Consider the following 26,156-nt stretch of genomic DNA (forward strand, 5'->3'; position numbering starts at 1 on the left):
ATACTTTCCATAAGCTAGGCCCTCTGACTCTGGGATCTGTTTTGTGTCAACTCAGACTGTATTGACATATATATGTTTGGGATTTGTTATCATAATTTTCAAATTACCAGCATGCCTCTTTGCAAGAAGACTTTGAGGTTTTTTTATATCCCACTCTGTCTCTACCTTTAAAGAGTCTCAAAGCAGCTTGGGCTGAGAGAGATAACTGTAGGTAGCCCAAGGTCACCCAGCAGGCTTCATGTGTAGGAGTGGAGAAACAAACCCAGTTCACCAGTTTAGAGTCTGTCGCTCATATGGAGGAGAGGAGAATCAAACCTGGTTCTCCAGATTAGAGTCCACCGCTCTTAACCACTACACCACACTGGCTCTTGGGCATTGCTTTTTCCAATGTCACTAGTTTTCTTGATCTTAATTTCATTGCATTAACAGATTGTCGATGTTCTTCTGACTCTGATGTGCTTAGAAAACTGCCTTTCTTGAACCCAATTATTCCTTTTTCTTGTCTTAATTTTTTGAGTTTGCCCATTCACTTTTCCTATCAGGCAACTGAGAGATATAGTCCAAAGTTATTTAGGTAGCAAACATTCTGAACATAAATAATTTTTGCTAATAAGGTATCTTGGAAGAACAATTGTACACTTACCTTCTTGTATTTGGTGATGGTAGGGAAAGCTTGTCTCTAAGTAAAACTTATAACTTAAAACTTATTGTCATACAGGCATGTTCTTTGCTCAGCAATATTCCCACTGCTCTGGCATTACGGCATCACTACTGAAGATTATTTATTCTTTGAGATGCGTCAGGTTTTCAGCCTCTCCGGTATGCGTTATATCTCTGTACAGGCTATGTGATTATACGTGTTTCTTGTTAATGTGTGAGATATGCTAATGGCAATGATCTTGAACTCAGACTTGATATCTATTAAAGCCATTTATTTTGCTCTTTAGCCACTGCAAAATAAATTCCCCTTCTTGATTGAGGAAATCTATGCAATTTAGAATCCTCTTCAATTTGTTTCTCTTCCTGTTGTGACTGTTGTAGCTGTGATATATAATGGCATCAATATAATGTTGACATGGACCAAAAGTTAAAATAACTAGTAGTAGGACCAGTGTGATTATCTACTTTTGCTCCTTTCAGGGCAACACTAATGGAGTACTTGATTCTGTTATCTGACAAAGTTCCCCCTGGAACCCTTTTTATAAATGTTTGTTGCAATGACCATTCTCCAGCCCTCTGGTTACAGAGGCTGATCTAAGGGACATGTTACATACATATCATTGTTAGAAGTTCAGCAATTTCCCATTTGAATTAAAGTTCTTAAAGAACTCTAGGATTGGTCCTGTCTGATCCCAATGACTTGTTAGTTTGAATTTTATCTATACATTCTAGAACTTTTTGCCTTGTTACCACTATTTGCCCCAGCTCCTCATTCTCCCCTTCCCAAAACATCTGTTCAGGAAAAGGTATCTGCCCTATATCTTCAATAGTGAAAACAGATGAGAAAAATTGCTTTAGCTTCTCAGCAATCGCTTTATCCTTCTTTAAAGTTCCTGTACTCCCATTGTCATCCAATGATCCAATTGCTTCCCTAGCTGGTTTCCTGTTGTTAATACATTTAAAGAACTTGTTATTGTTGGTCTTGATGTCCTTAGTGATATATCCCTCAAAATCCTTTTTTTTTTTTTTTGCATCCCTAATAGTTTGCTTTGTTTTCTTTTGTGCAAGTTTGTGTTTGCTTTTGTTTGCCTCATTTGGGGCAAGCCTTCCAGTTTCTGAAGGAAGCCTTTTTTTCTTGAATTGCTTCCTTCACCCGTTAGCCATGGCGGTGCCCTCTTGGACTTAATACTACTTTTCCTGACCTGTGGTATACAATCTGAGCCTCTAGTATTGAGGTCTTGAGTAACACAAGCCTTTTCCAGAGATTTAACCCTCCTGTTCCTTTCAACTTCTTTTTTTACCAACTTCCTCATTTTAGAGAAGTTTCTTCTTTTAAAGTCAAATGTAATTGTGTGAGATTTCCCAGGCATCTTTCCACATACATTGTGGTCACCATTGCCAATTGGTTCAACTATATCCACGTCCCTTAAAACCATAGAATCATAGAGTTGGAAGGGGCCATACAGGCCATCTAGTCCAACCCCCTGCTCAAAGCAGGATCAGTCTAGAGCATCCTTGACAAGTGTTCGTCCAGCCACTGCTTGAAGACTGCCAGTGAGGGGAAACATAGAAACACCTTTCTCCCTCACTCCCCCACCTTGCCTGGCATGTGCCTCCTAGAGTGGCTATCCTGCTTTACTATATTGTAACCTTTCATGTCTACCCCATCCCCATGTGGGCAATCAGAAGCATTTTTCCCTTTGTCCAATTGCAATCAGTCTGCCAGAACTGGATGCTTTTCATCTCCTGTTGGCCCCCCTCCCCTGTTCAGTTTAAAGACTGTTCTGCCACCTTTTTTATGTTACATGCCAATTCCTAACAACTGTAAAGTCATACTGTCTACACCACTGTCTTGTCTACGCATTGAGACTCCCCAGCTGTGCCTGACTAGCTGGTCTTGTACATGGAACAGGTAGCATTTCAGAGAAAGCTACCTTGGAAGAGCTGGCTTTCAGTCTCAAGACTAACAACCTGCATTTGGCTTCCAGGACCTCAGGACTACACTTCTCCACATCGTTGGTGCCACTGTGCACCATGACCACTGGCTCCTCCCCAACACAATCTACCGAACTATTTAAATGATGGTTACATCCACAACCTTCGCACCAGGCAGGCAAGTCACCATGCGGTCCATGTACCCACCACAAACCCAGCTGTCTACATGTCTAAGGACTGAATCTCCCACTACAAGAAGCCCCCCTCCCCTCAGAGGCATATGCTTGGCACAAGAGGATATCTGTTCATCCACCAAGAAAGGGGTCCCTTCTAAGGTACCACATCCCCTTACCTCAGAGAGATGACCTCCTTAACCAAGGGCTCCATCATCCATGTCTGGCAGAGAGCCATCATCCTGGGATGCAACTATTTCATCCCTGGAGTTCTTGTCCACCACTCTCTCTGCCTGTCAGCTCCTCTGGTTGAGCTACCTTGGTCTCAAGGGAATGAATTCGTTCTTTGAGAGCCAGGAGCTCCTTGCACTGAGCACACACCCATGACTTCTGTTCAGCAGGCAGATAGTCATACATGTGAAACTCAACGCAGTACACTGGATAGCCCCCCCCCCAACCGGCTTTCTACTTTCATAACTGATATTTTATTTATTTATTTATTTTTGGTGTGCTTACCCTGGAGATGAAAATTTCAAAAAATAATAATCAAAATTTCAAATACCTTTATTGGCATAGTACAATTTACAGTACCCTGGAGATGAAAAGTGATAAGTGCTCTGCCCCCTATGCCCTGTGCTTCTCCTGTACTGAATAAGGATCTAGCACCCTGGCTTCTTTGCCCAGCTACTAAACTCACACAGATCCTTTACTCACTAGGCTGCTTCTCTTTATGGAGAGAATATGCTTTATTCCAGCACAAGATGTCATGAACCAGAGCGTACTTCTTCAGATGCAACAAGTGGATCCTCACTATGCTGACATTTTATGTTGGAGGTCTGAGTGTGGTGTAGTGGTCAAGGTATTGGACTAGGACCAGGGAAACCCAGGTTCAGATCCCCATGCGTGCCATGAAAGCTTGCTAGATGACCTTGAAAACCCTATGCTGTCACTTAATGGCAAAAAAAGAAGAGAAAAACAAATAAGGGGCCACAAACTTCAGTAAGTACAGGATTAAAAGTAATTTGGTACAATTCAAATCTAATGAAAAATACAAAGACCATTCACTGGTAGTGCAAAGCATGTTTAATACCTGGGATGGATGGCGAGTCCCAGGTTTTGCTGTCCCCTTTATGGTGTTGATTTGAGAAATTTAAGCACAGCCTTTAGAGTTGCCCAGGTGAAAAGTAATCCATAATAATTCCTATTTTTTCCCCTTACTCCATCTGTTTCCCCTCTTGGTAGCACATTTGGTCATTATGTTACACTTTAGTCAGGACTTTGGTCAGGAATTGCCTTTGTTGCTGATTGAGTTGCTTGGATATTCTAGCACCAATTAGCATATTTTTATTCTAGCACCAATTAGCATATTTTTTTATTTATGTTCATCGGGATACATGCCATTCATCCAGGAGTATTTCTGCTTAAACTACTGACTGGGATCAGGCAGTAGAGTTTCAACTGCCTGGAAAAGAAAAGCCCTGCCCCTTCAACAGAGGCTTAATGAATGTTATTTATCAGGTGATGTTAATTACTTTCATGCCATAAAAAGTTTTAGCTGTCCATTTCCACACAATAGGCCTATATTAACGGGATTTTTCTCCAGTCCTATTGCAAGCCCTAGCAGACACTTATGTCTGTGTGTAGAATTCTTCTGGTTGATCAGTTTTCTTCCAATTGAAGTGAGTGTAAGAAGAATTAGAATAAAATGAACTGTTCAGCAGAGCACATTGAACTCCAGCTTAATTGGAACAAGAGCAACTGCCACTACCTTGTAAGGGCAGAAAGGTGGAATACCAATTTTGTAAATAAATAATAAAATAAATACCCTTGACATGGCTTGACAATTTTTTTCTCAGTAAAAAAATTAAGTCTGGAGTGCTGAAAACCAGCAGTGGAACTGATTATGCTTCCTTCTTGAAATGCTGAAGAACAAATACTGATAATGCTGGAGATTGTATTTTATGATGTGGATACCTCAGTTGCTGGCTCTTATCACTGCCTGCTTGCTTATAGCACTCTTAGCCCTGACCCTGGCTAGTATTTGGATGGGAGACCTCCAAGGAATACCAGGGTTGTGATGCAGAGGCAGGCAATGGCAAACCACCTCTGCATGTCTCTTGCCTTGAAACTGAACTGTGTGAGCTAATTGACAAACCTGAGTAGATCACCTTGAGAAGTAACTACCAGTTGGGGGTGGGGAAGGGAGGCTGACACCTGCTGAGAGTCAGAGAACAGTGAAATGAGAGCTTATCTGGAACTAACTGGAAAATTCCTTTAAGATGGGTGTTTGCTTGACAGTCATGATGCTTGGGATCCAATCTATTGTTTTTTTCTTTGTTATTATCATGCATGTTCTAAAAGATAATATCAGTTCAGTTTTATATTGGACTGTGCATTATTATTTGTATCCATGGTGTCTGCTATGTAGAGGAAATGTCATTTATTACCACAGAGTCTAACACTAAGACACTTTGTGATTCTGATAAAAATCCTCTGTCCTCTTTATTTTTTATGTAGACAATGACCTTCAGACATAAAAATGCAAAACGAATAGAAGGGCTTGACAGCAATGTATGGTGAGTAACAATGATCGATTAATGAAAATGATTAAGGAGTGAATGCAGAAATGATGGAAAATGCCTACATTTTGTAGCTCTGTTTGTTTGATGTTTATCAAGGGTTGACAGCTGAGCAGAAAAAAAAATCAGTTTGGACTCTCCTAACACCTTGATGCATAAAAATTGTGTGTAAAGTTTTTTTTTATAGTATGGTGGTACAGACAATTCCCTTCTAATGTTTTGCACATTATGCTGCTCTTGAAGGCACAGTTACGGGATCACTATACCAAATTTCAACCAAATTTCAATACCTTTATTGGCATACCATCAAGCCGTCGATCACTATAAAAGATGGCGACCTTACTTTTAGCCCCTCTATCATGTCCCCCAGGTTTCCAGAGGAAACTGTCAGGCTGCCTCAGGGTGGTTTCGTAGAGCCCTGGTAACAAAGATCCCAAATGCAGAGTGCTTTCCATTTTAAATTCTTGCATTCCCAAACTCTCCTTGACCCATCCATGGGAGAAAAAGCCTACAAAACCAGAAGCTGACAGCAGCAGCTTTTTTGGCAGCCTGCTACCTTCTCTATGACTTCAGTCTTAAAGACATTTTCCTTAGAGTAAGCTCTGTTGAATAACATAGGACTTACATTCTAATTCACCACCTTAGGATTGCTCTCTAAGCTTCCTGTATGACAAAAAAACAACAACCCTCATTAATAGGGCATGGTAACAAAGAATGGTTGTAACATAGATAGTCAAAGTGGAACAAATCTAAAGACTTAGGCTAGTATTCACAACGTAAGAGCTATTTCTTATAAGAGAGAAACCAGAGATTTACATGATATTTTGAGAAAAGTAGAAAGCATGCGAAAAATTGAACAAAATATACTGAGCTCGTTGAGATGAACAACTGATGATAACTGGATTAAAACAAATTAGTCTTGCTGAGAGAGCTTTTTCAAAACGATAAACTAAAAAATCCTGTTGAGCCAAACTACAATACATTTCTGTTTTCCTTTCATAGGGTAGAATTTACCAGGTTAGCGGCAAATCCTTCAGTTGTTAATCTTGGACAAGGCCTTCCTGATATATCTCCTCCTAACTACTTAAAAGAAGAGCTGGCAAAAGCAGCCTTTGTGAATAGGTTAAACCAGTACACACGTGGTTTTGTGAGTACATTTTATGTTTCTGAGCTTGGCTGGCTGTGTTTTAGGGTACTTTCATGCTCCTTTCTGGGTTTCAATTCTGATGCTACATGTGTCAAGTTTAGATTCCTTTTTAAAGACAATTTTATCTTAGCAACTTTTATTTTACAGTGCAACACATCTAAGCTAATTTCAGGGTCTTGTGATAATTTGTGTACCTGCTACCTTCAAGAAGAGTAGAAACATGGCTTTTGACTTTAGAACTTCAAACTGTAAAGGTGTAAATGTGGTCTAAAGGTAGGTTTTCCAGGTGGGTGGTATGCTGTGTGCGTGTGTTAAAACAGCCAGTGATGCAGCACTTCCGGAAGTGCCGTCATTGTGTGCATGCGCATGCAGCCGCTTCAGCCCCACCCCCTAAACCTCCTGCCAATCTAAAGGGGAATATGCAGTAGGCCAGATTGATTGAAAATCTAATTGATTGTAATTTCCTGATGAAAGATTGTTAATTGCTGACACATTTTTCAGCATACCAGGGTGTTTTGCAATTCCTACCTTGTTATTCCTCCCATTGCTGCATGTGGATACTGTAGGTAGTGACTTGCCCAATGCCACCCAAAGATGGCCCAAAGGTGAATCCTGAACTTCTTTATATTCAAACCCAGCATTACCCATTGCCCTGCTTCCTAAACTCACTACACAGGCACTCATTTGGGGTTGGATACAGAGGAAAATTTTCCTTGATCAAAGGGCAGGACTGACCCTATAAATTAATGACCTCCAATATGTCTTATCTTTAACAGCCTCGCTCAGGTTTTGCAGACTGAAGGCCATGGCTTCCTTTATTCAATCAATTTAATGTTGGGTCTTCCTCTTATTCTACTGCCATCAACCTTTCCTAGTGTTACTGTCTTTTCCAGTGAGTCTTGTCTTCTCATGATGTGACCAATGTACAACAGTCTCAGTTTAGTCATTTTAACGTCTAGGAAGAATTTGGGTTGATTTGATCTAAAGGTAAAGGTCCCCTGTGCAAGCACCGGGTCATTCCTGACCCATGGGGTGACGTCACATCCTGACGTTTCCAAGGAAGACTTTGTTCGCTGAGTGGTTTGCCAGTGCCTTCCCCAGTCATCTTCCCTTTACCCCCAGCAAGCTGGGTACTCATTTCACCAACCTCGGAAGGATGGAAGCCTGAGTCAACCTTGAGCCGGCTACCTGAAACCGACTTCCGTCGGGATCGAACTCAGATCGTGAGCAAAGCTTTTGACTGCAGTACTGCAGCTTACCACTCTGCACCACGGGGCTCCCCTAGAACCTACTTACTTGTCTTTTTGGCTGTCCATAGTATTCATAAAACTCTCCTCCAGCACATTTCAAATGAATCACTTTTATTCCTGTCAGCTTTCTTCATTGTCCAACTTTCCCATCATTGTCCAACTTTCCCATCCATGCAGCAAAAGGGAATACCGTAGTATGAATGATCTTGATCTTGGTCACCAGTGATGTATCCTTACACTTAAGAATCTTTTCTAGCTCCTTCATGGCTGCCCTTCCCAGGCTCAGTCTCCTTCTGATTTCTTGGTTGCACTCTCCCTTTTGGTTGATGATTGAGCCCAGGAATCTAATCCAGTTTTCCTTGTGATACGTTTTCTATATAAAATGGCAAACTTTTTCTCTAGTTATTAAATTAATTAATATGGATTGATCTCGCTACTGGTGTAGGTCACGTACACTGTTAACTTCCTCGTATTATCAAAGTAGCTCTTCGTTTACCTGTTGCTACATAAATTTTCCATTACACAGGCATTTCTTTAAAAGAAACAAACAAAACCTGGTGCTGGTCAGTATAACAGACTATGATAGTATGTCACTGATCCCAAATTCTTTGCTCTTAAATCCCCCCCCTTTCATAACACTTAATTTGATAACATTAAGATATGCTTCCTTGGATAGTGTGATTTTTTTGGTAATGAATCCTGATTTTCATATGTTACATCCATTATTAAACATTTTCATGAAAAAAGGTGATGGCAGCTTTCTAAATCTCTTTTGCTGTTCCTGTTTTCCCTTGCTTTGAATCTACTCACTTGACTGACGTGACATCCAAGTTCTTTTTTGTCTTGCATTCAAATTCCTGCTTTGCCGCTGTAGCTCCTTCACTTACTAGCCTGTTATGTGCAGTCCAGAGTCAGAGGCCCAACCCTCTAGCCAAATGTTATATTACCTGTGCGCCAATGTTGGAGAGCGTCCATGTATGTGGGAATGCCGCATACCGACCATGTTGGAAGTTGCATGAGAATGGTAGATACTAGATAGAAGGCACAAAGAAAATGTATGGGAATCTTTATGTCCGCTTCCTGGATTTCAATTTTTTTTGCATTACTTAACATGAACTACAAGATAACTGTAACTATAATTTATTGTGGCTTCCAGGCCTGATGTTTAAATTAATATTTTTGTTTATAAAAAGTTAATTTTTTAAAAGGGAAATAGTCCTAAATATTAAGCTTATTGGCTAGCTGTGGACACAATGCACAGCTTATGATTTTTCACAACTGCTCATGCGCAGGAAGAATTTCATGTGTTATATATTTGGTTTTCTCCCAGATGTTGTCAGACTTGTGGCCTTAGCCTCTAATTGTATCAAAATCTTATTCTCAGGCATAATCTTCAGGTCACCTGAAGATAATAATTGTACATGTGGCTAGTATATGATACAGTTTCAAATGTCTGTTGGGCAAATTTTAATATGTCTTTTTTTGTCTTTTTTGCATTTTAAAAATTTACATAGGGACATCCACTGTTGGTGGAGGCCTTGTCCCAAGTTTATGGAAAGGTTTGTGGAAGAAAGATTGACCCGTACACTGACATCCTGGTGACAATAGGAGCATATGGATCTCTGTTTAGTGCAGTGCAGGGACTCATTGAAGTAGAAGATGAAGTAAGTTTTTGTGAAGCATCTCACATTTTTAAAAAATGGTCGAAAGTGTCTTCATTTCATTTTAAAAATCCTTGAAGTCTACCCCAAGGGGGTCTGCTAAGCACTCAAACACACTTTAAAATCTGTTTCCTGGAAGGATTTGTACCTTGTTGACACCTTAGCAGAACTATTGAGTCGTCTCTGTGCCGTTCTTGAGTTGAATTTTATATGATTATGTTTGTATGTTCCTACCACTTGGCTTTACTGTTCATTTGGGTGTTTTTTTTAAAATCCCTCCTATATAAAAGGGCTGCTAAGTGAAGACCTACTCAGTGCACCTAAAGAAAAGCCCTGCTTATTTTTTTGAAAAAAATCAACCCCACTGTACTTGTTTTGACTTCAGTTGAGTAGTCACCTACTTCTCAATTTGCAACACACTATAAATTCTCTTCCTTGGATGCCCCCAGTGGGACTGGAAAAATCCTAGGTGTCTGGTGATCCAGGTGCTTAAAAGGTTTATACTGATCCTGAAGAGACTGGTACGTTTTCTCAGCCTCTAAGCCTTTTGTTTGGGATGAGCCTGTTAAGAACAGAGATTTCTCTGTCTGGCCATTTCCTCACAGGTTATCTGCCCCAGGTTCAGTGCTTTTGTGAAGTGTGTTTTCCCCCCTGCTTCCTTGAAGCAACGTGCTGCATTTGTGCCCCTCCTAGGGTTTCCTTGGATTTTCTCCCATCTTTATTGAACCTGGTTTGCTCCAAAGTTTTGGAAAAGATTGTAGTAAAACCCGGAAATACTGTTCACCCTAAGTGGCCCCAGTTAAAAATAAACGTCACACTGAGTTAAATTAACTCATTGTGAGTTAATTTCCCAGTATTGTTATACTTACCTTTTAGATTATTTTGTCTCTTGGGTTCTTTACTCACTTTCATTTTTGTTCTCCTTACTATAAATCCACACTTCTATCCTGTTATCTGTCATACATAGCTGTAGGTCTTTGATCGCAAAAAGAGATCAACGTGCTGCCCCTTTTGTTGCCTTCTTCCATATCCACTTGTAAATTATTAAGTTGAATTAGCTGTATTGTTTAACCGTAGAAGCTCTCGAGTATATCTAACGTCTAAAACACTGTCCATGTTGCTCATTCAAGGAACTGGGAAGTTTAAAAAGCAGTTTGTTTTGCTAGATATCTAGAATTAGCACTGACTCAAATCAAGATGCTCATTCAGTCTTTGCAGAAAAACACTTATCACTCTTGCTTGACTATGTAGTTGACTAATCTTTTTGTTTTAGGTAATAATAATAGAGCCGTACTATGATTGTTATGTGGACATGGTGAGGATGGCAGGAGCAAAACCTGTCTGTATATCTTTGAGATATGTGAGTATTTTTGAAATTTGGGTGTTTTTTTTTTTTTTTTACAGAGAGTACCTTTTATTCATCAGAACAATATATATAGGCAATAGAAAGGTGGCCCTGTGTTGTGTATATAAATCAGCCTGATAGATATATACCTTATGCATCTGATGAAGGGAGCTGGGACCCATGAAAGGCTATGCTCAAATACATTTTGTTAGTCTTCACTAGTTGCCACTGGACTTCTGTTTTATTCTTTGGGAATGGTGATTGTGAAGCTTCTCCTCTGAGGCTCTAGGCGTCTTGGTCTGTGGGTTATTTTCCTTGCTCCAATCGGGGAGGCAGGACTAAAAATGTATCTAATATCCTGTCTCCTCTTGGTGGGAAAATAGCCTGTAAGACTCAGTTACAGTTTTGCCTAGCTTAAGAATACAGGAATGAAGAACCAACTTGATAAAAAACATATAATAAACACCAACAACATCAACAATGGAATGGTTGAACCAAAGGAACTGTGTGAAGAGTCCAGAGGACTTGTGTATCAGATCCCAATCATGGGACTTGCTTATAAGATCCCAATTAGAGTGTAAGGTTAGAAGATTATGATTTCTTGTCCAGGGTGGGCAAGACGCCTTTTGCCTCAGAAGAGAAGGAGCCGTCACGGTATGTGATATTAGATACATTTTTAGTCCTGCCTCCCCTATTGGAGCAAGGAAAATAACCCACAGATCAAGACGCCTTTCGCCTCAGAAGAGAAGGAGCTGTCACGGTAAGTAATCAAGGCTCCATTCTCTGTTAGGGCTAAACTAGATGTGACAATGTCTACTGGTTGGGCTTGTGGCCGATGCAATTTTAAAGCAGTTTAAAAATGCTGTGAGGGCCCAATCCTGATCGTGCTCACAACATGGCAGGCTGAGTTACCCTTTTCTCCTCTGATGTGGTTGTTGCTGTATATGACTTTAAATTCTTTACAGTTCGGTGTGTGTTTTCCTTCCTGATCTAGTGTAGATATGGAGGGCATCAACTCAGGAGCTCTGTCACCCAGAAGTTACAAAAAATTACATGAATGGTTGTCTTGGTGGTTGGAGTCTGATGAGATTTCTGTGCTGCTTTGGGACACATTACATGTAATTTCGAGGATCCATGATCAGATCCCACAATATGAAATTTAGAAAATCAGCAGTGAGTGGTCCCAGTATGGATTGGGGATGCAATACTGGGAAAGGGAGGAGTTATATTACCTTGCCACTTGCTGTTTTCCCAATAAAAATGCCTCTACTTTAAGCCTGGTGGGGAGAAAAGATAAATATGTGTCTTTTCCCTATTTGGCCTTAAAACAATGTGGTGGATAGGGTTGCCAACCTCCAGGTACTAGCTGGAGATCTCCTGCTAATACAACTGATCTCCAGTCGATAGAGATCAGATCACCTGGAGAAAAATGGCCGCTTTGGCAATTGGACTCCATGGCATTGAAGTCCCTCCCCTCCCCAAACCCTGCCCTCCTCAGGCTCCGCCCCCAAAATCTCCCACCGGTTGCGAAGACAGACCTGGCAACCCTAGTGGTGGGGGGAGCATTTTTGACTGAGGCAGTGGCATCAGGTGGAAGAGAGTTAAATTCTTCCCCAGGGGAAGAATTTACCCCCCCACACACACACACATATACACACCCATACTCTCCCAAGACCCTGGTCTAGATCTATATTCCCCTTCCCCACCCACACACCAATGGCTGCTTTTTGCTTCTAATCATGTGTAGCTTGGCCTAGTTTCTGTATTCTGTATAATACAATTGTTTTCATTGCAAGTCTACCAGTAATATTATGGAACAAATTTAAGGAAAGCAGATACAACTCAGTGAAACATACTTTTTATGTCCTAGAAACCTGCAGCTGGAGGAGACATTGCCTCTAGTGCTGACTGGGTCTTGGATCCTGCTGAACTTGCAAGTAAATTTAATTCCAAGACAAAAGCTATTGTACTGAATACCCCTCACAATCCTATAGGAAAGGTGAGAGTCCTCTTTTTCAATCTGGTAGCTAAATGTAATAATAATATTGGCCCTGAGTACATTGCTTAATACACTGTCTCCTTTTTCTTCTCTTTTTTAAAAAAAGGTCTATACAAAAGAAGAGCTCCAGAAAATTGCTGATCTCTGTATTAAGCATGATATCTTATGCATCAGTGATGAAGTATATGAATGGCTGGTGTACGCTGGAAAGAAGCACATTAAAATTGGTACTGATAACATGAAGTTGTACAGATGCTGGTTCATGGGAAAACTTAATCAGATAATGTATACGTTATTCTACAAATGAAACATTTTCTCCTTAGCATGATTTTTTTAAATTATATTAGTTTATCAATTTACTATTAAACTGCTTGTTTCAAAGATACAGCATTGTGTATTTTGCTTGTGAAGTAAGCAGTGACAGTGTGCTAATAGGTCTGCCATAATTTGAGCACATGAGATGAAATATTAATGAACACAGACTGAAATCGAAATGTTCAAGCAAAAGGCATATTGCTGCAGGTTCAGAATATATTCAAAATACTATTGCACCTCATGGTATTAAGAATATCAACAAGCACATATATTTAATGAAACAACATTGTGAAGAATCAAGTTCTCAGCGTTGTTAAATGAGTTCAATATTTATCGACAGCTAGCTGGCCCAGGCTAGCCTGATCTCATCAGATCTCAGATGCTAAGCAGGGTCAGCCCTGGTTAGTATTTGGATGGGAGACCAGCAAGGAATACCAGGGTTGCTGTGCAGAGGAAGGCACTGGCAAACCACCTCTGTTAGTCTCTTGCCATGAAAACCCCCAAAAGGGGTCGCCATAAGTCTGCTTGACGGCACTTTACACACACACACACACAGCTGTTTTGAACTGCTTCACCTTAAAGGAACATTATGGGGGTAATAGCTTTTCCAGGCAGAAATTGAATCCTGTGCAGGATTCCTGCAGACGGAACAGGTGATTTTTTTCGTTTGTTCCCACCCCCTTTCCCTGGCTGCAGACCACTGATTCCTGCGACAGCAGCACTGGAGGGACATTTTGGGCTGCAGTAGGGGAGAGAGTCATGCTAGGAGAAGTTGAGGACAGCAGGAAAAGAGGAAGGCCCAACAAGAGATGGATTGGCTCAATAAAGGAAGCCACAGCCCTCAATTTGCAAGATCTGAGCAAGGCTGTCAAAGATAGGACATTTTGGAGGACTTTCATTCATAGGATCGCCAAGATTCGGAAGCAACTTGACAGCACTTCACACAGGGGAGAGAGGTCCCATTCTGCAGATGGAAATTCATTCTGTCCACAGAAATCTCTGGTGGATTCAAGCCAGTGAAACTCTGCAACTGCACACTTCTGGCCAGACTTCTCTCTGGACTAACTTGCATTGCTAAGCAGGGGCAGTGAATCAAGGAAAGTTCTATCCAGGTCAGGAGGGGTGTAGGCAACAGGGAAGTTATGGACACTGAAATGCATGTTCATGTGTGAAGCTTCTGGGATCATGGAGGTTCTGTTGTAGCACAACTCTGAAATTGGGGGTGGGACCCTAGGCTCTTGTTAGAATCATGATATTCTCATGTTGCAGCTGAAATGAATATATCTTGCATAGCTGCAAGAGAGAAATTTTAAAATATTTTTGAAACAGAGTAGCACATTATTCTTTCCTGTGTGTTTAACTCACATTGTGCTTGCTGAGTTTCATTAGATCAGGGGTCCCCAATGCGGTCCCCGTGGTTGCCACGGCATCCGCCAACACCTTTTCTGGCATCTGCCAAGTGTTTTTAGGAAGTGGGTGGGGCAAAATGGGGTTTTTGCCCAGTAAGACTTCTGATTGAATATTGGAGATTTGATTGGCTGTGCAGGTTGTTTATAATAATAATATTTTAAGTTTAGCTTATAACAACAGCAGCAACAATAAGACAATAAACATTCAATAGAAGTAGGTTACACATCCTAGTCAGAGGCTGTAATCCTAAGGAAACACCTGGGAGTAAGCCCCATTGAGTGACATGGAATGTACTTATGAGTAGACCTGCCTAGGATTGCTCCCAAAACCAAGGCCGTTAACCATCAGTGCTTGTTTGCTTTTATACATGTAACCTCCAAACCATATACCTAAATGCAAGTGACAATGATTTCATAAACCAAGCCGAACTATTGTTTCTAAAGAAACTTTCAGTTCTGTAGATTTATATGTGAAGATAAAGCACACAGATCATCCCCAGGACAGAGATGTTATCATATTAAGTTTCGCATTTCCGATCAGCTATAGTGACACACCTCTCATGATGAAAAATGAATATTGCATCAACTTACAGCATCCTGTGATAGTTCTCTAATACCTGTCTAATGGGATTGCCAGTGATGGATCGTAAAATGAGCATCGCTTTTCTGCTATTGCCTAAGCAGTTTCCTCTAGTGTAGAATACTTCATCATGTCTCTTATCTGGCTTGTGAAAAAGAGGGAGCTTCACATGAGTAATGATTAGAGTTCCACTGACAGATTTAGAGCTTGCATATTGCAAGGGAGGATTCTCCTGCTATCTCAATAGGGATAGTGCCAGTTTGGCTAATGTGAATGTAAGGTGCCTTACTAATAGTTCTTGGTGCCTGTTCAGTTATAAAAATACATTTAATCCCAGTATAGCTTCATGTCTTGCAACGTGGCAGTGCTCTTCTTTTTAACTGTGCTGTGCTTCTAACATGAAAGCAGTAAACTGCTCTATACTCACTGTCTATCCCTACAATAGTTTAAATGGCTCTTTCCTTTTGCCCCTCTTAATTCCTTTATGTGGCAAAATATTTGCTACCAAATTTGCAATTAATTTCCCATACCAGACCTGTAGGAGCCCCGTGGCACAGAGTGGTAAAGCTGCAGTACTGCAGTCGAAGCTCTGCTCACGACCTGAGTTCGATCCCAGCGGAAGTTGGTTTCAGGTAGCCGGCTCAAGGTTGACTCAGCCTTCCATCCTTCCGAGGTCGGTAAAATGAGTACCCAGCTCGCTGGGGGTAAAGGGAAGATGACTGGGGAAGGCACTTCCACCCCGCAAAACAAAGTCTGCCTAGAAAACGTCGGGATGTGACGTCGCCCCATGGGTCAGGAATGACCCGGTGCTTGCACAGGGGACCTTTACCTTTACCAGACCTGTACAAATGGAACAGATTACTTTTTGGCATGTTGAAGTATTTGCTGTACAAACGGATTAGGTAGTAGTTTTTGCTTTAGATTTAATAATGCTTCTGCAGACTATGGTGATAGATGGTTTGCAGCACTGAACCATAGAGATACCCATTATGGGACACACAGCAGTGTCAGTGGAAATGGCTCCTCCATTCCTCTGTCTCCATGACATGGAGTAACAGTTTGCCCTATGTCCTGCTATTGACATGCTGTATTCTTACAGCTAGAAACTACCAGTGTTGTGAGTGAGGGCTGGCAACCATGTTACGTGAATAACTGTTACTGCATATTATGCGAGTGAAGGAGAATATTTGATAGTGTGTGTTATGTGCCATCAAGTCACTTCCAATTTATGGCACCTTGTGAATTAGTTGCCTCCAGAACATCATAACATTAACAGCCTTGCTCGGGTCTTACAAACTGAAGGCTGTGGCTTCCTTTATTGGTTGAGTCCATCTAATGTTTGGCCTTCCTCTTTTCCTACTGCCTTCAACTTTTTCTATCTTTACTGTCTTTTCCAGTAAGCCTTGGAGTGCCATTTTTGGGGACATTCTGGTGTCATCCATAACAAAGCAGTCAGAGCCTAGTTGCACTGCAAGGAAGTGCTGCTGTGGTTTTCTTGTGGCTATTGCACCTCCACGTGGGTTTTAGAGAACATGCGGCCATCTCTGATGATTAGCTCAGTGCTTACAGCTGTTAACTTGTGATTCAAAATTATCTGATTAATCAAAAAAGATGTGGACATCTCTCTGTAGACATGAGGTGCACGCAGACGTACATTGCTTGAGTAGTAAGCTTGCTTTATATCTGTACACACTCCTTTTTGGTCAGACGGACCAACACTCCTTGGAGAATTGCGCTAAGGAGCAGCTGATGGTTCTTTTTTTCCTCAGCAGAAGCTGGCTTTGTGCTGGTTGGCTGACTTGTGACAATTATGAAGCCATTTACCTCACCTCTGCCTGAAACAGTATCCTAAGTAAGAAACAAAGAAAGAAAGATTGGCTTTTTAAAAAATGCATGAAATACATATTTGATTGAATAAACTTGTCAGGTGCCTGATTGATAAATTGAAAGCCTGCCTGGATCAGCACTGAATTTGGAGCCTAGTGCATGTGCCAGCAGAGGAGGAAAGGCAGTGGATGGTAAAACTCACCCCTCAGAAGAAAAACCCACATTGGCTCCTGCAGAGAGGGATATCTGTGTGCACCCTTTCTACTATACATCATAAGATGTCTGAATGTGAGTGTGGGTAAGAGGATAATATGATGTCAATAAGTACCAGCTTCATTTGAACAGTATGATGCTACTTCAAACTCATTCAGAATGACATGCAGTTCTGTCCAACATGGATCCTTGTATCGGTGAGGTACAGCTTTCCATTATGCATACTAGTAATCAGATCTGAAGAAGTGAGCTGTGGCTCACGAAAGCTCATACCCTACCAGAAAATATTTTTGTTAGTCTTTAAGGTGCTACTGGACTCTTGCCCTTTTCTACTACTGCAGACAGACTAACACGGCTACCCACTGTGATTAATCAGATAACTCTCTGTGTGTTTTTCAAACAGCTACTTTGCCTGGAATGTGGGAAAGAACAGTAACTATAGGAAGTGTTGGGAAAACATACACTGTAACGGGCTGGAAGGTAAAGTGAACAATATATATATGTTAGAAAGTTTTATTTTGTGGCTCATACTTTTGAATTTTCAGAATATTTTTCCAGAAAAGTAACTTGCATTTTTGTTGGCAAGGTTGTAGAATAGATTAGTAAATAGCAATTCACATGGCTGCCTCTAGGCAGGGACGTTTTTGAAAATGATCCTTTAGGGAGCTATAACCAAGCAAGCCTACTTGGAAGTAAGTCCTATTACAGTCAATAAAGCCTGTTCCTGGGAAAGCATCACCACAGTGACTGCAGCTTTTATGTAAGCAAAGCAAACAGTTTTGTGGGCTTATTTGGAAGGCTGATGTGAAGTACTTACAGCTAAGTTAAAAGTATGATTGTCTCAATGCTATCAGACTCCTAATACTTTGTAAATATTCAGTAAACTGCTAAATATTTATTACTGTTTTATTTTTTGTTTAAGCTTGGATGGTCCATTGGCCCCCAGCATCTGATAAAACATTTGCAAGTCGTTCATCAAAATTCACTCTATACATGTCCGACTCCATTACAGGTGGGTACAGATGCAGGCAGAAGCAAACAGTATAGTATGTAAATGATCTGAACACAATTAAGGGAATAGGAGTCACTGAAGAACTTAAGAGAGTATTCAGTTAGAGCTGTATTAGTGGGAATTTTGAATGAAATGAGTTCTTGAACATATGAAGCCAGTTGGTCCACAAGCATAAAGAATGGAATGAAGGAAATAAAAAATCTGTGCCAGTGTGAATCAGTATTTGAAAATCAACCCCTCAGCCCTAAATGCATCATAATATAGTAAGTCCCATTAAAATGAAGGGTGGGAGAAGCTCCTCTGCTGGGGAAGAGCTTCTTGCCCCTACAGACTGAGCCTTGTGTGGCCTATCGTATGCCATTCCTGTGTCTCTGGAGAAGGATGTTGCCCTGATCTAACAACAGAGATTGCATTTAGAAGTAGGTTTCCTATACACATTTCAGTGAAGATGTGTGGGAAGTTCATCTTTGCTCGCCATCTAATAATTTGCTTATGTATCAGATGCTGTTATAAATTGGGCCGTGTGTTTCTCAGCCTACTCATCTGTAGCAGCAGCAGTATTGCAAGGACTTGTGAGTGAAGTATATCATTGCACCAATGAGTTATTCAGGTGGATGGAGTAAAGGTGTCCTCAAACTCTGCATGTACGCAGGCTCACTCTCTCCTACCTGATAAATAGCCAGTGCTGTAAGGGACTTGATTATAAAGCAGAACTCTCATATGGTAGTGGGATCATGGATTGGGGCTGTTGCTGTCCAGCCTTGATAAATCTGTTGAAACTGATTGAGTGAGCAGGTCAAGTCTAATGCTTCACTGGTAGTTTCCATTACAGACACTGGGGGAAAACATTCAAATAATTGGTAGAACTATATTCACTAATTTTGGAATCTCAATTTTTTGAGGCTATTAAAACTGACTTCTGATGCATTTGAATATCTGTTTTATTGGGCAGAAGCCCCTTAAGGAAAAGCAGTTTGTTTAAAGGACTTTGGAGATCTCAGCATTTTTTAATGAAGCAGTTTAAGTTAATCTGTATGCCCTGTTTTGTGCCCATCTCTTTTGCTAACCTGTGGTTCCATGTGATTTTCTTTTTTGACTTTGATTTTCAGGAGGCTGTGGCACAAGCTTTTTTGATAGATTTCAAACGGATGGATGAGTCAGACTGCTACTTCTGCTCTCTGCCTAGGGAATTGGAGGGCAAGAGGAACCAATTGGGTCGGATGCTACAAGAAGTTGGACTCAAACCTGTTGTTCCAGAGGGAGGATACTTCATGATTGTTGATGTATCCACGCTAGGTTAGTGCATGTTTTATTCTGTGGGATGAGAGTATTCTTACCTGCACTGAGGACTGCATCTGCTTATTTCTTTAAGAGTAGTTAATATAAGTGGCATATCATTTTCATGAACATAATGAATTTTATTTTCAGTGAAGGCAGCACTAGCCAGAACAATACATGATTTGTTTCAGTCCAGTCTGTAACTTTTCATACGGGAAAAGGGAAGCTGCAACTATTCCACATATAAATTTCTCTATACACACAATTGCCTATTAAAACAGCATTGTCTAGTGCTGAAGCCGACCCACAGCTCTTAATAATGGCTACATAACACAAGTAAGTGGCACAAATGGACAGCAATTCTGTGTTTGCCACAGTGTTTAGTAAATATTGATCATTACGGGACAATAGCAGGGAAGGAACATTAAACACATTAAGCCAAAAGGAAAACAACAACAATAAATGATTTGTTTTTGATGCCACTGAAAGTGCTGCCCCTGAATCTCCTTCTGTAATAACATAGTGAAACCTAATACTGTACTGACCCTAGAAGCTAAAATGACTAAACTGAGGCTATCGTATTTTGGTCACGTCATGAGACGACATGAGTCACTGGAAAAGACAGTCATTCTAGGAAAAGTTGAGGGCAGCAGGAAAAGAGGAAGACACAACGAGATGGATTGACTCAATAAAGGAAGCCACAGCCTTCAATTTGCAAGATCTGGGCAAGGCTGTCAAAGATAGGACATTTTGGAGGACTTTCATTCATAGGGTCGCCATGAGTCGGAAGCGACTTGACGGCACTTAACACACACACAATACCGTACTATGCATGCTTCAGCAGCAGCAACCAATGGAAAGGAGGCACAAACTCATCAGAGGGATACCTTTTTTTGGTAGCATCCTCTTTTACTCGCTGTGTCTAGCTTTGCTCTTGAAAGTATTTTTATAGATTTATACCCCTGCCATTCTCCACAATGGGGAGCCAAAGTAGTTTACAATATTGTTATCCTCTTCTCCATCTTATCCACGTAATTACCCTGCAAGATAGGTTAGGCTGAGAGAGAGTGACTGGCCCAAGGTCACCCAGTTACCTTCAATAGCAGAGTGGGCATTTGGGGCTCCTCAATCCTAGTCTAAGACTCTAACCCCTGCACTGTGTGTGCTTTCCATACCGTGCTGGCTTCAGTGTGCAAAGTGTGAGCATGGGGAATAGCCCCCTGGGAAAGGGAGGTATAACGTAGTGTCATGATTCTTCTGCACGCAGTTCTTCTCCCTAGCAGAGAGTGTGGCACAAGTGGCAGCCCATTTTTCTCCTGGAATCTACTGAAATCTGTGTCCTGCAAAAGCCTGTTTTTCTGTTATTTGTTTAAAAGGTGTAGATTTATCAGACATGGAAGAGGATAAGCCTTATGATTATAAATTTGTGAAATGGATGATAAAAAACAAGGTAAGGTTTTTTTCTTTGTTTTCCCTCTGATACTTTTAAATTCAAATACATGTATGTAATTGTCAGATTTCTAAAGTAAGATTTTGAAATGAACGGTGTAATTAATTAGGAGCACACTGGAAGGTGGCAGGCCCAGATTTGGGCTTGAATAACTGTTCTCCCTGCCCTTCCCTGAATGATAACATGTTTGTATTCATTTATGTCCTATGAGTGGGATCCAAAGAACCAGAAGAACTCTACTTATGGAATGGATCTTTCCTGGCTTCCCTTGCTTTGGCCCCGATGCCACTTGAAAAACTGCTCCTGAAACCTGGGGGATTCATGGAACTAGAGTAGCCCTTACCCTATCCTCCATCTGGCCTCATTAATGGGAGCAGGAAACTGTTGGGCAGGGACCTTTAGCTGAGTTGGGCATGGAGGAGAAATGGGTTCTTTCTAATGGCATCATCACTGACACTTGGAAGCTGTAAGGCTGGGGCTCTCAGCTGGAGCCAGAGCCAGACATGGCTGAGGAGTGCATGATTGCTGCCTCTGTTCTCTTTGATATGGTATGTGAATGCCTTAATGACCACTGTGCCTATTTGCTTGAATTTGGTTACTGGTCATGGACTGGATACACCACTGCTTGACAAGCATTTTATACTGTTTGCTATGATGGTGGGGCAAACTCCTGGTCATGCCTAGGTCTGCATGAAGCCATGAAGGAATTGATGTGCAGTGTGCATGCAGCTTGATTACCGTTTCCAGACTGTGCACAAGAATGTGTGCAGCAAAAAAAATAAAAAAAATACCAGGATCTTCATACATGACACTACAGTTAGATGCCACTCATTGCAAGAATTTTAAACATACAACACAGTCTCATTTAAGGCAAGAAGTTAAGTTCTTTGTCAGGTTTTTACCTGTTCACAAAATATAGTTATTTCCAAGTTTATTTTAAAAAGTTTTTTTTAATAAATAAATAAACGTTCAGTGTAATTATATTTAGTGTGAGCCTGTTGAAGTCCGTGGACTCTTTCTGGACAAACCCAGTATAGGATTGCACTGTTTGTGAAAGAATAATTGTATTTTGTCATTTCAGAAGCTGGCAGCTATCCCTCTCTCCTCATTTTGTAGCCCGGAGACCCAACAGAACTTTGAGAAGTACATCCGGTTTTGCTTCATCAAAGTAAGTTGACAAGCTGTAAACTTAAAGAATATTTAGTATACTACAATACTGTTTGTTTCTGTAGTTTTCAAACTAGCTAGCTTCATCTTAAATTCTCATTCTCTTAGGTAGCTAAAATAGCATTTTCTATTGCTACTAATTATTATTTCCTAAATGTTCAGTAATGGTCACAATCATCCTGAAAGACCAACCAAATTATCCCCATTTTGCAAATTGCAGGTAGGGTTGCCGACAGCCTGTAGAAAAAATGTCCTGCCACTTTAATAGAGGCTTAATGTGTGGAAATAGGCAGCTGAAGCTTTTCATGGCATGGAAGTAAATAATATCACCTGTGGAATAACTTCCCATTAAACCTTTTTTAGAGAAACAGGATATATTTTTCCCCTGGCAGAAGTTGGCAATTCTAAAAGCAGAAGGGTAAGATAGTACCTTGACTAAGAAAGCAACCTTAAGCAGATCTACTCAGAAGTAAGTCAGTGTTATTCAGTGATGCTCACGCCTAGGAAAAGTTTTGTTAGTCTTTAAGGTGCTACTGGACTCTTGCCCTTTTTGACTACTGCAAACAGACTAACACGGCTACCCACTGTGAATTATCACCTAGGAAAATGTTCTTAGTATTACAGCCTAAGGGCCAAACTAGACATGCAGGTTTGCTGTTCTCTTTGCAGCCTAGCATAAGCTAAGAAGAGTTGGTTTTTATACCCCCCTTTTTCTCTTCTGTAAGGAATCTTAAAGCAGCTTACAATCACCTTCCCTTCCTTTCCCCATAACAGACACCTTGTGAGATAGGTGCTGAGAGTTCTGAGAACTGTGACTTGAAGCCTGCTGGATGACTTTGGGCTAGTCACATTTCTCTCCAAACTCTCAGCCCCACCTACCTCACAAGGTCTCTGTTGTGGACAGAGGAAATGAAGGAGTTTGTAAGTCGCTTTGAGATGCCTTAAAGGTAGAGAAAATCGGGGTATGAAAACCAACTCTTCTTCTACAAATGTGTAATCTGGATAATTCTTGCTAAAAGGGCTTTCTAGACTAATTATAAGGTTGATCAGTTCAACATATATGTAATTACGATTGCAGCGTCAAAACATAAATTAGCCAGACATTTTAATTGACAGGAAGAGTTAATATTGTGTGGTCCCTGGAATGCCTTCAGCCAGGGAGATGACTCATCAGTTTTATAAATTAGCAAAATGTTTGTCACATGATGGAAAGGCTTGTACATTGCAAGGACTTCTGATGTGAGAATCCTGCAAATAGAGACATGTTATGCCCTCTGTCTGTAGTCCCAGAGGGGTTGTAAAGTTATGCATTTCCAGGGCACCAAACCAGCAAAGGGGCACTTGTTTGATTATGCATGAGACAGCCATGATGAGGAAAACCCTTTATGGATATGTACAGATAACCAAGTACATATAAATGAAAATTGGCCGAAAGATTGCCATGAGAAGAGACCAGATGAGTTCCTTTCCAAGAAACTGCAAACATCTCCTAGGAACACAAGCTTCACACTAATTGTCCCTTCAAATGCATTCCCAGTCATCTCGTTCTGAGGATGCACATGTAAGAAACACTCTGTCCTGGTAGAGAATCTGTCCCTGCCACATTTGCTTTCAGCAATTAACAAAATACTTGGAAGGACTAGCTCCAGAGCTACCTTCCCCCAGATCACTACATTCAACTGCAGGCCTGATCAAAAGCTCCAAAAGTCTGACTCCAAAGCATTCTGTTTTAGGAGAAAGGCTTTTGTTATGTGAGGTGTGTGTGTGTATTTCAAAAATCACTGCTCATGGGAACTACTGTCTGTCACAGTGTCCAAATGTGGGCATGTGGATTCTTAGTTTTCCAACTCTTAAAAACAAAAACCCATCAGTGCAGACCCAAAGTACATGTTAGAAATGTATTCATTTTTTTAAATTGTATCTGTTGATGATGTAAATTAAAACATATTATTTTACATTTAAGCATTTAAACTCTTGTAGTTATACCAGTTCTGGGTAACACTGTATGTCTAGATAATCAATTAATGTTATTGAAAAAGAGTGAATATTGAAAATATTCCATGCATACAAAAAACTGGAATCATAGTCCTGAACCTAGCCTACAACCTCCTAAGCAATCTCTCAGAATGTGAAGCCTCTTTTGACGTTTGACAGCAAAACAATTTGTAGTAAATCCCGGACAAGGTGATCTTAGCCAGAACTTGCAAGATCCAGTGTATTAAAGGGGGTGGGGGGTAATCACACTTCCTTAGCTAGCCAATTCATGATTCCCAAATATATTGGAGGCAGCATGAGAGAATTAAGGTGACCTACTCTGCTACAAAATTCCTGTCAGTGCAGACCAGCTGACTCAGTGTCAGGGTGGAGGACGGAGTTTGTCCTTATCCACAAGAGCATTCTCAAATTCTAGCAGACATTCATGATAGGCGAGCAAGGAAAGAGTGTACTCAGGAATATCACTGACTTTGGATCAACCTCCTCCTTGTTGGTGATGACACCAGGGACCTGTTAAAAATCAAATGGTACTATCTGTATCACACTATCAGCATTTCTGTTTCTTCTTCCCAATAGAATGGTATTCTCCTTCTCCCATCACCTCCTGTGTTAGCATATTGTGCAAAACCTATTGTGCAAAAGATGAGAAGTCTCTGTGAAACTACTTAAGGAGTCCCCCGTGTTTCCAGCAGTCAGCAGCAGGAGTAGAAAGGGAGAACAACAAAGGATGGATTTCAAGCGACCATATTGAAGCAGATATATTTTCTTAACTATTGCCAGCTATTTCCTCTGGTACTTTTTCTATCTCTGAGACATAAGGAGCAATCCTAAGCAGGTCTTCTTGGAAGTGATGACCCTTGGGTCGTCGCCACCTCGCTCCCATTTGCCCAAATGAATTGTTTGTGTATGGATATTTTTTTCATATAATAGCTATTTATCTAAATTTCAAGGTCTCTCTGAGTCCATTCTTACATCCAGCTTGATTTGAACCTGGAGTTCCCCCACAATACCATGTTGTTCAGTGGGGCTTACTCTCAGGAAAGTTTTCTTAGAACTGCAGTGATCTACTGGTTGTAGTCAGATACAGTGGTTTTTGAAGTGTTCTTCTATAACTGAATCTTGATTTTTTAATAAGCTGTGATGGTGTTGTGTATTGGCAGGAAGACAGCACATTGGAGGCAGCAGAAAAGATCTTGAAGAACTGGAAGAAACATTAATCCAGAAGTTAATTTCTGTCCGTTTTTACAGATGTCTGTACATTTAACACCAGACTTGGTTACATTTTTCATGAACCTTCTTAAAATTGCACCATGCTGCCATCTGCTGGATATTTAATAATAATAGCGTAATAAGGGGTTGCTTTTGATTATCTTCCAAATTTTAGTATTTTTCCAAAACATCCATTGGAATAATTCTGCTTTATTTTAGATTTTTAAAATTGAATTTCTTTAAAATATATGCAGACTGTATCCATTGGATCCAAGTAGAGTGGATGCCTTTGCACATGTGGTTATGTGTTTTCTATACAGCTGTTTGAATAGCAGCTCTTCTGCATGTCCAGCAGAAGCAGACTGGGTATGAGTGCTTTGACTGACAGGGTCCTTGCTGTACTAGACTGTGCCAGGAAAGCCCATGGCATGCTGGTAAGGAAAAGGCAGCTGCATAGCACTCAGGGACTGGATCAGGGCAGTCGGGCGCCAGTGTTCTTTTTCAACTGTTTTTGCTACCATAGTCTGTTTTCAACTACGTTTAGTACCATAGTCAGTTTGAACCTGATCTCCAACTGCCCAGAAACAATAAGAGAAATTGATTTTTCACAGGATTTTATTTAGTAGTAGATCATCTTCGATTGGGATTGGAGAGCCTGGTAGGATGGAAATAACCTCGATATAATTTGAAACTAATCACTTGACCCTGTCTACTTTTTTAAAAGTGTATAAAATGCCATCAGGGAAGTGCACAACTCCAGAAAACTAAGAAGGCTATGTGTGGTGGGGGAGCATTTAAAGTTTTTTTAAAAACCCAGTTTATCACGTTTGAACATTGTTTTTGGAGATGTGGGAGTATCCTGCATAGCAGCTTTGCATCAGAGAACTGCATCCAAACAGACTTAAACAACTCATTTATTAAAGCATAAATGGCAGGATATATTTGAACAGTA

The 26,156-nt window shown here is 40.7% G+C and overlaps 1 protein-coding gene across 2 annotated transcripts; it reads left to right on the forward strand.

The window, feature by feature from the left end:
* Positions 1 to 721: 721 nt before the first annotated feature.
* On the forward strand, positions 722 to 25,227 carry KYAT3 (kynurenine aminotransferase 3). 2 transcript variants are annotated; one of them, XM_056845632.1, is made up of 13 exons: positions 722 to 819; positions 5,286 to 5,344; positions 6,350 to 6,494; positions 9,259 to 9,408; positions 10,679 to 10,765; positions 12,621 to 12,749; positions 12,856 to 12,976; positions 17,497 to 17,573; positions 18,016 to 18,105; positions 19,215 to 19,401; positions 20,760 to 20,833; positions 21,915 to 22,001; positions 25,156 to 25,227. In XM_056845632.1, the coding sequence occupies exons 2-13, from the start codon at positions 5,289 to 5,291 to the stop codon at positions 25,210 to 25,212; spliced, it is 1,260 nt and encodes a 419-aa protein (XP_056701610.1). In that variant the 5' UTR covers positions 722 to 819; positions 5,286 to 5,288; the 3' UTR covers positions 25,213 to 25,227. The 2 variants fall into 2 exon arrangements, 1 of the variants encoding a protein (XP_056701610.1); XR_008933180.1 differs by lacking the exon at positions 20,760 to 20,833.
* Positions 25,228 to 26,156: the final 929 nt, after the last annotated feature.

Source organism: Euleptes europaea, chromosome 2 (assembly GCF_029931775.1).
Source record: "Euleptes europaea isolate rEulEur1 chromosome 2, rEulEur1.hap1, whole genome shotgun sequence".
NCBI classification, from domain to species: Eukaryota; Metazoa; Chordata; class Lepidosauria; order Squamata; family Sphaerodactylidae; genus Euleptes; species Euleptes europaea.

Bases quoted from the DNA above. Each gene is read 5' to 3' on its own strand.
- KYAT3 (XM_056845632.1), top strand. From the start codon at position 5,289: ATGACCTTCAGACATAAAAATGCAAAACGAATAGAAGGGCTTGACAGC. The intron at 17,574-18,015 runs GTAAAGTGAACA...TTTTTGTTTAAG, and splicing joins ACACTGTAACGGGCTGGAAG to CTTGGATGGTCCATTGGCCC. The intron at 22,002-25,155 runs GTAAGTTGACAA...GTGTATTGGCAG, and splicing joins TCCGGTTTTGCTTCATCAAA to GAAGACAGCACATTGGAGGC.